The sequence below is a fragment of the Halichoerus grypus genome, chromosome 5 (assembly GCF_964656455.1).
Source record: "Halichoerus grypus chromosome 5, mHalGry1.hap1.1, whole genome shotgun sequence".
NCBI classification, from domain to species: Eukaryota; Metazoa; Chordata; class Mammalia; order Carnivora; family Phocidae; genus Halichoerus; species Halichoerus grypus.
The window spans coordinates 135,745,152-135,757,635 of record NC_135716.1 but is presented as its reverse complement, the minus strand read 5'-3'; the positions used below and the strand labels follow the sequence as shown (position 1 = coordinate 135,757,635).

Here is a 12,484-nt window from a genome sequence, read left to right as displayed (position 1 = left end):
ACCTTTATGGAGATAAGGCTCACTCACCATTCTTCCTGGACTTGGCCGGGAGCCACTTTGCTCAGCAATACGGGCAGGTTGACGTTGGACTGTTTCACTGTGGCCACAATCCTGATGAGGGGGAAGGAGGGAAGATCTTGGGATAATGTTGCCTGATGGAGTAACAGGGCTAATCACAAAGCTCCTTCCCCCTGGTAAGATTTGGGTACCAGGATTTCCCCTTGATCAGGATGTGACTATCATCCAACGTAAACCTTATGCCTGGCCTTTGATAGGGTTTCGTAACCCCATTTCATCAGCACAGTCAGCCATGGCTTCAGACCCCTGCCTTCTGTTTCAGGTACATTAGTAGAGAATTAAAGATCCATTAGCCTCTATCAATTTATTTTCTCCTTTCTTCAGAAGTTAACCTCAGGTGCCTCTCTTGATTATTCACTTCTGGTCCTCCCTCTTCTGATTCCTGCTCCCTCCTCCTTAAAAATAAAATAAAATAAAATAGATGGGACATCAGTTTATTGTCCTCCAAGTTTGGACTCATTCTTGATGGAATGCTGTCAGCAGCCAGCAAACGAGTGCTCCGTAGGGTATTGAAGCGGGTGATTTTTGATTAAATAGTCCTGTTTCTCTCTTTTTAATGATGGGTAGAAATGTCCGTGCGTATGTCCAGCCTGGAGAACGACAGAGACGAAAGGGATGATGAGAGCCGAGAGGACAGAGGCATCAGTGAGTACTGAAGCCGCCTCGCTGTGGAATGTGCCTGCAGGAGGCTAGCCCACACGAGACGCTCTTTCTTACATCCTTTTGGCTTATATTAGAATTTCAGAATCTTTGACATCACTGGGGCTTTTCCTCTCCCATTTTCATTAGGAATAAGCGTAGGTGCTTGCTTTGTTTTAGAAAAATCTTAGAAGATTCCAGGATGTTCCTTTTTGCATGAAGTGCTTTGGCCTAAAACCCCTCACCCTACATTTTCTTTCTCCTCCTTCTTGCTTTCCAGCACAGTATTATTTCAGAAAGGCAATCATCGGGCGTACATTGTTTTAGTCCCTCGGAGAATTAAAATGTAGATACCTCGGGAGGGTGGTGGGGGAAGAGTATTTCTTTATCAAAATAGAGTTCCATTAGAGATACATACCTTGGCCTTCGACTCTATCTTCTTAATGCATGTTGGAGACCTGTAATCAGGGGGCCTCTCACTGCCGCTAATCCTCACAATTAAAAAAATTACTTATTCTCTCTCTCCAAAGAATAGCTCCCCCGAACGTGTGAATGAGCCTGCTCAGAGCAAATGTGCTTGATACAATAAGGATACTGGCATCAGAGTGACTAACTGCCCTTGCTTCCCGCAGTCAGCAATACTCGATTTATAGCTGCAGTCATCGAACGGCACGCACACAGCCCAGAAAGGAGGCGTCGCTACTGGGGTCGATCGGGAACAGAAAGCGATCACGGTAAGGTCTAGCTCCTTCTGAGGAACCCGGTGGGCTCCTGTGGGCCATTGCTCACACCCACGCTTCTCCCTCCTGTTCTGTGCTCAAATTAATTACTTTGACATAGTTTTCCAAAGGACACATTCCAACATGGCACGTTTATAGGAACCCTATAGTTTTGATTATGTCTCCGCACTCCCAGGCATAAGTGAGAGGACCTCTGGGCACACAGATTGCTTTCTAGGTGTTCTCCATGCATAAAGATTCACGTTGTCTAAATGGAACCCGCTTACCACTCCACTTGATCCTTGGTAATTGGCATCCTCGTTGGTCCTACTGCGCAGTGTTGTTAGTTGGCAAACACCAGCATCCTCAAGGGCGCTGTCAGTCATTACGCTTTGTATATGACAGGAGTCCATGCTTCCTTCTGGCATTCTCCGTCCTGACCTACAGCCTTGCCTGGAAGGTTCAGGGAAGGCTTCACCAAGGAGACAACAATTTTCATTGGGCCTAAAGGGTGATGAAAGAAAAGTTGGAGGCAAAGGATATTAGAGGCAAAGGGACTGGTGTATAGAGTTAATCATGGCGGTTGTATAAGGTGTATAAGCTCTAAGATGCTCAGAAAGGGTAGAGGTTGGATTGTGAAGAGACACTAAGGCTGAGCAGGCCGTGAATTAATCAAGTCCACATGCTGTATGGAAGACTTGGCCGCCACCTAGACACATGGCTTGGCCTCACAGAGAACCGCGGCCATGTTGTTGGGAGTGGCAGGAGTGTGGGGCCTTTCTTGTAATTGGAAGATCTTTTTATTTTTCATAGGGTTGTTTAATTTTCCAGAAATCTTTATTTTCTTCCCAGAATCAGGTCTTTTTTAAATGCATAGATAATGCATTTATACCTTTTTTGACTCTTCTTTCTCCACATCTACCCTGGAAAAAAAAAAAGGAGGGGGGATATCTTCAAACAGTGCGCTCCCACCCCTGTGCTAAAAAATGCACGAGTGGGTATTCATCAAGGAGACCAGTGCAGCCTTTTACATGAGAGCCAGTGATTCAAACTCCCTTTGGAAAACAGGAGAAGCCAAAACCCTGATTTGTAAATTGGAGGCTCCTAATTTGGGCTTTGAATGACATTGTTCCCAACAACTAAGTAGAAACTTCAGGTTTCTATGGAGAGTCAAAGTACAACTTAAATTTTTCAGTTTCTTTGACTTTCTGCTTTTTTTTCCCCCCTAAAAACCTTTGAACCTGCATAAATTCATTCTGCTAGGCAGTTCTGTGTCTCTTCTCCTTTGAATAATAAAACAGGTTTGAGGCTACTAAAGTTCAACAGAAATAATTTCTTATTCAGCAGAAATACTGAATCCTTTCTCTCTCTCTCTCTCTCTCTCTCTCCCCCCGGGTAGAAATTGCTTCAATATGAAATTGGAATTCTGAGTGACGTTTACGATGTTCCATTAGCTCTCCCATTGTCTTAGGAAAATGGCATATGAAGCAACAGCTTAGATAAAAGGAAGAGTGCAGTGTCAGTATCTGAAGGCTAAGGAATCTAGCTAAGGGCTTGCTTTCTTTCATTTTTCACAATAATTGGATCCCTGTTATCCCCAAGGAATGAAAAATAGTTTCTCATGCAGACAGAATGCAACACCAAAAGAAATGGAAAGCATTGACATGCCACATACTTCTGAATGCACCACAAAATCAATAGCATTTAACTGCATGTTGTCCTATCCCTGGGCCTGTATGGCAGGTCACTGAAAGCGGTGGCATCAAGTGCTCATGTCCCTGTGATGCCAAGAATAAGCCATAAGTCCACGTTACAACAAGGAAATCTAATTGAATTGTTTCGTCAGCACACTTCTTCCTCAGCTCTGTGTTCTTCTACTTGGTGAATGTATTGGGCACCTGCTCTTTGCTTAGCCCGGCGGAGGGACTGGTGAAGGGACGGCCTCGTTTCTGTAAGGCAGAGGGTATGGAGGAGCTTATAAGATAGGGTCAAGCACAGGGGCGCCTGGGTGGCTCAGTCGTTAAGCGTCTGCCTTCGGCTCAGGTCATGATCCCAGGGTCCTGGGATCGAGCCCCGCATCGGGCTCCCTGCTCAGCGGGAAGCCTGCTTCTCCCTCTCCCACTCCCCCTGCTTGTGTTCCCTCTCCCGCTGTGTCTCTCTCTCTCAAATAAATAAATAAAATCTTTAAAAAAAAAAAAAAAAAAAGATAGGATCAAGCACAGCTCACTGGGAGCCCCCCTCTCCCCGTCTCCCCAGGTTACGAGATCTTAGTGAGACTACTTTGGACCTTAGTGTCCTAATGATTAAAACAGGAAGAGAAACTTCTCCCTGGTGAAGTTGTAAGCATTAAATGCGATAACTTACGGCAGGCATGTTGAGCTCAGGGTTGACCTCCCCACCTCGGTACCCAATCTGCCCTCAAGGAATTTACAATCTAGCAGGAAACTGTAAATAAATGCATGTATTCATAAGACGGATAAAAAGCTGGCTATGACAGCTTCCTTAAAGGCCCAGAACAAAGCAGAAGATAGGGAGATAGTTCACTTTTATCAGCACGTACATCATGGACGTCCCCTGAGCGGGGAAGGTGGCATTGGTGCTGGCCCTTGAACTGGTAAAATCCTAGCCCCGTGGTTCTTTGCAACCCAGTGAGCGGGTTTCCACTTGAGTCCTTGGGTCTGATACACAAAGGGGAAACTCAGAAGAATAAAATACATAAATATGTAAGTACTGAACAGACTAGACTTTCATGGTATGGTTTAGAATTGTGATAGTCCTAGAATTAAAACTGAATGTTACCAAGCCAAACTTGGAGACTCCAAGCTGCATTTTTATTTAGAAATGCAGTTGACCCTTGAACATCCTGGGCATAAGGGGCACCGACAGCAGAGTCAGAAATCCACGTATGACTTCTGACTCCCCAAATACTTAATGACTAGTAGTCTGCTGTTGACCGGAAGCCTTACCAATAACATAAACAGTGGATTAACACACATTTTGTATGTTACATGTATTATATACTGTATTCTTACAACGAAGTAAGCTAGAGAAAAGAAAATGTTAAGAAAATCATAAGAGAAAAATGCACTTACAGTACTGTCCTGTATTTTGGAAAACCGGCCTCTAAGTGGACCCACGTAGTTCAAACCCCTTTTGTTCAAGTGTCCGTGGTATTTCATGTGGCCAAGAGAGTTTTATGTTTCAAAGGAATCTTATTTTAATTTCTCTATATTAAAAAAACGACTCCAGATAGGAGTCATTTTTTAAATTGACAAAAAATTTTTGTCAATATTCTAAGACCACTTAGAATGATTGTTTTTCAGCACTTGACTATTTCTTGTTATGCTCACAAGTAGTGATTTAAAAAATTACTCCCTGCTGATGCTTTTAAATCTGTATATGCTCTACCCATTATCTCTCCTGAAAATATCATGTTCTAATTATCAACTGGCTTATTTTTAAGTTAAAAACCACCAATGTATATTTGTTCCTTGTGAATTCGTGTGTTGGTTACTATTTCATTAGGAACTTTATGCAAATGTATATTAAGCCACATTTTTTTCTTTGTAAAAGGGAAATTTCCTCCTAGTGAAGCAAATTCCAAAAAGCTTAAAAGGCAAATACTGAGCCTTGAAAACCTGGTCAAAAACTACACAGTGCACCCTGAGACCATTTTCTAGAGGTGCACAGGTATTCTCCTGCAGTTATTCTCTGTGGCCACAAGGTGGAGAGTGAGTTGTCGTCCCCACCTCCCCCCTTCACCTCCCCACATAGGGACCTAACATCCCCAACCATCAAGAGAGGTTTCTCAGGAACCATCAGCTAAATATGTAAGCAGAATACCAAAGAGCAACAGCCTAATCTTGACTCTTCTGTTCTTAATGAACACCTGGCCTCCTTTCTGAAGCCTACTTTTTGCTTGAGGTCATCTTTGCAAAGACTTTACTGTGTGCACGTTTGGATAGTAAAGAAATCTTTCCTTTGAAAGTGTTTACTGATATCCTTTGTGTTTTCAGAAGAGCTTCCCCCTCCATGAGTCACACTGAGTCTGTCTTATTCATCACTGTTCCCAGCACTCAACAGAATTGCCTGGTGCTAAGTAAACACTCCATTTGTTAAGTGAGAGCATGTGTTTGGCTTTTTCCTCCTCCTCCACAGCTTGCTATCCCTCCCTCCAGATTTTTATTAATTATTGAGATAAGAGGAAGCCTGATTAACTTACAGAGGGGTTGAGCAATGTCCCCAGAGCAAGTGGTTCACTTTGGAAAAGCCTCTGCTAGGGGGGTTCCCATCAGAAAGCAAGAGCAGGAGAAATGGGGGTGCTCCTGAATTGCTTTGGGAACAGCTCTACCATCAGAACCACCCCGAGCCTATGACCAGCCAGGTTCAGGGCATCCCTGGACTCTTAAGTTGGAAGCCCTGGGCAGGGCCCAGTGAATCCTGGAGTGTCTTCATTATTAGGTGAGCCTGCAGAATGTCACACCAGATAAAGCCACAGATAACTCAAAAAATTAATGCCATTGCTTTGGGAGCATAGTAATGTGATTTTTGAAAAATGAAGTGTCTGCTTTGTGTGAGGCATTGTGTGGAATATTAGGAGTACAGAAATAAGAATTTGCCAATGGACAAGACAGCCCTAAAGTTTATTATATAGTAAAAATCTAAGAGAGAGATGTGCACAGAATGCCATTTAAACTCACAGAAGGGGCATCCGACTGCATGTGGGCTGAAGGCTGGGGTTTGGGTTGCTTCCCAGAGAAGACCTTTAAAAACTGAAGCCTGAAGCACAATAGCCAGACGGGGGGGGGGGGGGGGGGGGGTGAGCCAGGCAGAAGGCCTGTCACAAATGTGCAAATGAGTTAACAGTTACCACGGGTGCTTGTAAATGAGTAGAGATGGGAAGCCATTCAGGATATACTTGGAGGCAAGATAAAGACAGCCTAGCGTGAACGGCTGGCCAACAATAATCAACAAAGACACCGAGATTTTGCCGAAAGTGTATTTTCTCCTCAAGTCCCCTACGTGTGAAGCACATGGTAGCTTAAGCACACACAGCACTTTGTAGCTGGGGTTTCAGAGCCTGCTGTCCGGTCGTATGTTCCAGACCGAGCACTGCCCAAGCTGAGAAACTCATTGGGGCTCCTGATCCCGTACTCTTGAGGAAAGGCATCACTGTTTCCCCAGCTCCTAAACCTAGCCGCCCTCAACCTTGTCCAAGGATGTCAGCCCTCCTGGCATCTTCACCAGGCCAGGCCATTTGGCCACCACATTCTGCCTACTCTGCACCCCAGTGGTCCCTTGAAGCCAGCTACGTGTTCTTCTTAACACCGCTCCTGTCCCTTCAGGTCCTCACCATCTCCTGGGCCAGCACTCCAGCCTCCTGTCCTCTGAGCCTTGAGCCCTCCTTCCTTCTGTCCAGCCTCCTCGTTGCCACAAGGGATCCTCTTCAAGCACCTTATGTCATTGCCACCCTCCTACACCCCCTTGCCTGTTATCCTAAATCCCAGCTCCTAGCTCGACCAGCCTTCTTGATCTGGTCTGAGCCCGCGTGTCCAGCGGTGTCTCCTGCGTCTTTCTCCCCCATACCGAGCTTTTTTATCATCCCCCAAGCCCACCAGAGACTTTCAGGCTACTGTGTCTTTGTATTTGCTTATCTCCTGGCCTGCAGTACCTTTCCACCCCTCTCTTTACCTAATGAACACCTTCTCTCCCACGAGGCCTACCTTAAGTGTCCTCCTCAGGTATCCTCAGCCAAGGTAACCAGCTTTGGTATTCCTTTCGGTATGCCTCTGTTTTGTGTTGCCCCTTCTTGACTGTGGGCTTCTCAGGAGCTGGGGCCTCCCCTTTACCCCTTTTTCTGGCGAGCTCCCCCCGACCTGGCACGAAGAAGACACCCCGTGATGGTAGACCTGTACGTCAGTGAGCTCCTTCTCTTCGGCCCTGACTTCTCATGGCCGACACTCCTGCATTTCTGGCTAGACCTCTCCACAGACTCTCAAATCAAGATATCTGAAACAAAATTCATTGTCATTCCTGAGACTGGGGATCTCTGAGTCTTAGCATCCTGACTCCGAGTCACAGTCCCCTTTAACCACCTCTCAGCAGCCCCCCACAACCCCCTCACTTTTGATAGCTTACCAACTTCTCTTGTTTCCGTTCCTGAGATACTTTTAAATCTGTCCAGTCCCGTACCCCTAGTTTTAATTCTTAGTCTCTCATCTGGACTGTCAAAATAACCTCTTAACTGTCCCCCCCTTCCTTTTTATTCATTAAAAAAGCTGCCATCAGAACTCTCTTTGAAACACAGAAACTGTCATGCTTTTTTTTAGTCTGCTCAAAATGTTCTACCGTTTCTCCATTTTCTCTGCTTCGCCATGGCCTTTATAATCTGACTGTAACTCCCTTTTCCACCTCCCTCCTGCCGCGTTCTCCAGCTACCTACTAGCACCCACCCTAGCCATGTGGTGCAGGAACGGCCTTGGGGTGCCGCAGCCCTGTGGCCTGCCCTTCTGTCCCCTTGCTCCTATCCACCTACCAAACTCCTGCACATCCTTTAAAGCCCAACTAAAATAGGAGTTTTTCTGTGAACCTTTCTCATTCTTCAGCCGGAATTAGTTTATTCCGTGTTCTAGATTTCAGTTCTACCTCAACTATAGCTCTTACCATTGTCCGCAGTAGAATAAACCTAGCTTCACGAATATGTGTCTCCTGTTCGGTTGTGAAATCCTCAAGGAAAAGAGACATCTCTTATTCATGTTTCATCGCCTCCTTCTCTGGCCCCGTGATGGTCTTCTATCAATGAATAATTGAACAGATCCGTGCTCGTATTGGCTTTATTTCTCAAGCACTAGCTTTTAAGCTCCTTACACAGGGACCGGGTTTTCACCCTGGTGTCTCCTGCATTGCCTAACACAGTATCTTACACATAGTAGGTGCACAATAAATATTTGTTGAGTTGGACTGGCTTAAATAATTCTGTCATTTGAGAAATGTTTCACTGAAGACAGAGAACTGCCTTTCTCATTTTTGCACAGAGCATACATTTTCAACCACAAACTATTCCGGCTTGGCTGTGTGCAAGCACATCAATTTTGCAGCCACAAATGTGACTAGCGCTACCCATGGGTGAGTGCTGATTGATGCTAACCGTAGATGCAGTGGAAATATTAATGAGCTGTCACTTCTCAAAATTTTTAAAGGGGATTTTTGCAATATTTAAAAACATGCCAGGGTGCTTGGAATGGAATCCTTTGATCAGCAAGGCCATTTTCTTTTGAAACATGTATTACTTAGAATACCGAAAGAAATTAATCTTTAAATACAGTGAGCCAGCTTACACAGAGAATAGTTGATTCCTTTGCTGGTTGCTAGGGGTATATGTGGGGTTAGTATTTCATGGGGGTGGAACTTTGGGCAAGTTCATTAACCTCTCTGATCGTCGTCTCCCTCGCCTGTAAAAATAGATGTTAAACCACATGCCTTATTGGGGTGTGGGGGCCCCAGGACACTGGCACCTGCCGCGGAGCAGGTGTGTGGCTGATAGTAGCCATTGTTTTTGTTCTCACTGTGTTGTGACGTCACATTCAGGCCTGTCCAAGCCCCGATTCCCCCTCCAACCCCCAACTCCATCCGAGTCCCATTACTTTTTTTTCTTCTGAAGCTGCCTTTTTTTTTTTTTTTTTCCTTTCTTTAAAATAAAATTAACAGTCCTAATCCTGATCTCCAGGGAAGGTGGAGGTGGATAGCTGCCAAATGTCAATGGTAGTTATCTATGGATCAGAGGGGAATGTGCGGTGATTTTAGTTTTTCTTTTGTTGATTTGGGGATTTGGGAAAAGGCTGCTTGTATATATATATTTTTTCCTTATCTGTGCTCTCTCAGGTGTCTAAAACAGTTGTGGTTTTACCGCGTAATTGTGGAAAAAGAATGGCTAACAAAAGATGCCTTTGGAAATAAGTCACTTGCCCGTCTGCTGGCAGCCTGCAGATGCTGGCTGCCGGGTAACACACAGATAGGAACATGGCCCGGTGCCCTAGACATCTGAAGCCCCGGCTCCCTGCGTCTGGAAGCTCTCAGCTGCCTGTTCTGTTCCTTTTCTAGGTTACAGTACCATGAGCCCGCAGGAGGACAGTGAAAATCCCCCGTGCAACAATGACCCCCTGTCAGCGGGGGTCGACGTGGGAAACCACGATGAGGACTTGGATCTGGACGCGCCGCCCCAGACCGCTGCCCTCCTAAGTCACAAATTCCACCACCCGCGCCCCCACCACCCCGCGCTGCACCACAGCCACCACCTACAGGCGGCCGTGACGGTACACACTGTCGACGCGGAATGCTAACGCTCCCCTCACCCCCGCGGGAAGACGGGACCTGGGAGGCACAGAATGTTCTGGAGGGGAAGAAGAGCCAGCGTCAGAGACTCCGCCGCAAGAGAGCCCTCGCGCGCGCACGTGTGTGTGTGTGCGCGTGCGTGTGTGTGCGTGTACGCGCGCCCCCGTGCTTCGTCCCGAGTGACTGAACTCCTTTCCTGCCCGTTCACCTGTTTCAAGAGGAGAGACAACAACAGACTCACACTCGTGAAAGTGCAAGGCCGGCTCCGAAACGGAGGGGAAGGAAGGCTGATTAATGAACCTGCCATCGTGCTAAGGGAATGGAACAGAAGGCAAACCTCCAAACAGAGAGACGAAACCTCTAAATGAAACACGGGGAACCTTCGTTAAGCTGAGCCAGAGGAATGTTCCAAGGAGCCAGAGACATTCGGCTCTCCTTAACTGGAAGAGAGAGAAATGTGCCCCGCCGGAGGCCGAGCGTGCGGCACATCCAGGGAGAAACGTGTGCTTTGAAGATGTCGCTTGGTTGCGTAGCGGTACCTAGATGCCACAGTCGCTCTCTGGAACTCCTGTCGAGCTCCAAATGATGCATCTCAAAATTTCTAAGTAAAGGATTATTTTTCTACTATTTATTGAACTTTCAAACATTCTCAGACTTTGGGGGAAAGAAAAGGAGACACATGAGAAATTTTCAGCAGTTATCCCCAGCTGTTTTGTGTGTGATGAAGTAGTTCTTTGAACTAAGGAGTTCTGTTATTTAACGGATACCATCCCACCGCCCCAGTCCACAAAATGGGAAAATGAAGAAATCTTTCTCTCTGACCTGTTTACATACATTTCCTTTAGAACATCGTTTTATGGAAACACATCTTTATTTGCAATGCAGTATTCTTTCTCTGTGTTTGACAGAGGTGGGGAGGACAGAGGAATCCAAAATGTTTTTAAAGAAATTTTAATGTTTCTTTTTAACTCCTTTCCACTCCCCGTACAATGCTTTTCTTAGATTTCTACAAAACCTAATGTCACAACCCCGGCCTTTCAGCTAAGGAGGGATGGATTTCTTCTCCTTGTGTTAGAGACTATAAATTTTTAAATGTCCCATTTTGATTGTGAGAATAGTGACTACATAAAGGAAGATGTTTTTAAGATTCGCGATTGGTTCTTAATTAAAGATTTCTTCTGATATCCTAGTTCTAAGCTGCTGCCAGTTATCCAAGAAGTTACCCACCAAACTGCTTTGTGATGTATACAGAGATAAATAAAATCTGGCTAATATAACATGGGGCATTGTAATTTTAAAGTAGTGTTCTAATTACAGTGATGTATTTTAGATTCACATTTTGTGATTCAAATATGTTATAAAGGCATTCTTGCACCGTGTGTGTGGTAAACCTCCGTTTATATGTAGTTGGAAAAAAAATTCACTGAATAATGTTTTAATGATAGGGTATTAATGATATAATGTAAAAAACAATTGGTCCTTCAGCCGTACAGAAAGTAAACTATATGCGTGCTATCAGGAAACCCCTTCATACTGTGTATAAATTTGCAGTCTAGTGAAATAAAATGTATGAACGGACAGTTTTAGTGTTTAATAGTGATTTGTTAATGTCTCCCTTCTTGTGCCTCAAGGCAAATTACATTCACTTTGTAACCTAGCAGATCAGTCACCAAGCTGAAAGTAGGCCTCCCCTCGATGCTGCTGTCAACTTCAGGGGTTTCTGGACATCTCAAATATGCAAAAAATTTAAGAAAATAATGGGATAAAATTAAAAGCAAATGTTAAAAAATGTGTGGAACATAGTCCCTCCCTCCCCCCCTTGCTGAGCATCTACATTCTTGTCAATAATAAAGAAATGGTTGTTCTTGAATTGCTGGAGAGAATGGGTGACTTTCCTGTCTTTCCAGAAAATTAAATCTCTCCATGGGATACCAATTTGTTTCCTGAGGTTGAGAACCTTTGCGTGATGACACTAGCTTCTTGATGGGGGGAAACTTGGGGTTTTCAAGAAAAGAATCACAAAACATAGAGCTTAATAAAATATGTTAGAGCCTACTCAGATGTAAGAACAGAAATGCATCTTGTGTCTTTTGTGATAAATAGCTCCCCTGTCCTAAACTTAAGGGGAAAGTAATTGAATGCTTCTACCTGAAAAGAAAACAGAACTGTGTTTGACAGGCTCTCGAGAACATGGCACACAGATTTGCAAGGTTTTATCCTTCGAAGTTCCCTTTCGTCTACTCCCCCCAAGTGTTTTGTTTTGTTTTTTTAAGATTTTATTTATTTGACAGAGAGACAGCGAGAGAGGGAACACAAGCAGGGGGATTGGGAAAGGGAGAAGCAGGCTTCCCGTGGAGCAGGGAGCCCGATGCGGGGCTCGATCCCAGAACCCTGGGATCATGACCTGAGCCGAAGGCAGACGCTTAACAACTGAGCCACCCAGGCGCCCCCCAAGTGTTGTTTCAACGTTTGTTTTTCATGTTCTTGCTTTAAAGGACAATTTCATGTTTGGAAATTTCTATTACGGTGACTTATATTGGTGGCTCTTGCCCCCCCCCCCCGCCCGTTAGTTGCTTGTTAAACACGAGTCACCCCTGGAATCCTGGAGGGAGGTCCCAGCAATGACTTCTGGTTCACTAAGGCCCTCTTAATGCCTATAACTTAATGCTCGTATCAACGTTGACAAGTTTCAACAGCTAAGGGTGCTCCAGGTCACT

General features: G+C 45.0%; 1 protein-coding gene across 1 annotated transcript in view; it reads left to right on the top strand.

Annotated features, from left to right (window-relative positions):
- The window catches only part of CACHD1 (cache domain containing 1), a 201,644-nt gene extending 190,297 nt beyond the window's left edge, over positions 1 to 11,347 (top strand). Inside the window, exons 25-27 of the mRNA XM_036110148.2 lie at positions 646 to 723; positions 1,350 to 1,451; positions 9,537 to 11,347. Of these exons, the coding sequence (XP_035966041.1) occupies positions 646 to 723; positions 1,350 to 1,451; positions 9,537 to 9,775 (419 nt within the window). The 3' untranslated portion in view covers positions 9,776 to 11,347. The remainder of the gene's footprint in view (positions 1 to 645; positions 724 to 1,349; positions 1,452 to 9,536) is intronic.
- The last annotated feature ends 1,137 nt before the right edge of the window (positions 11,348 to 12,484 follow it).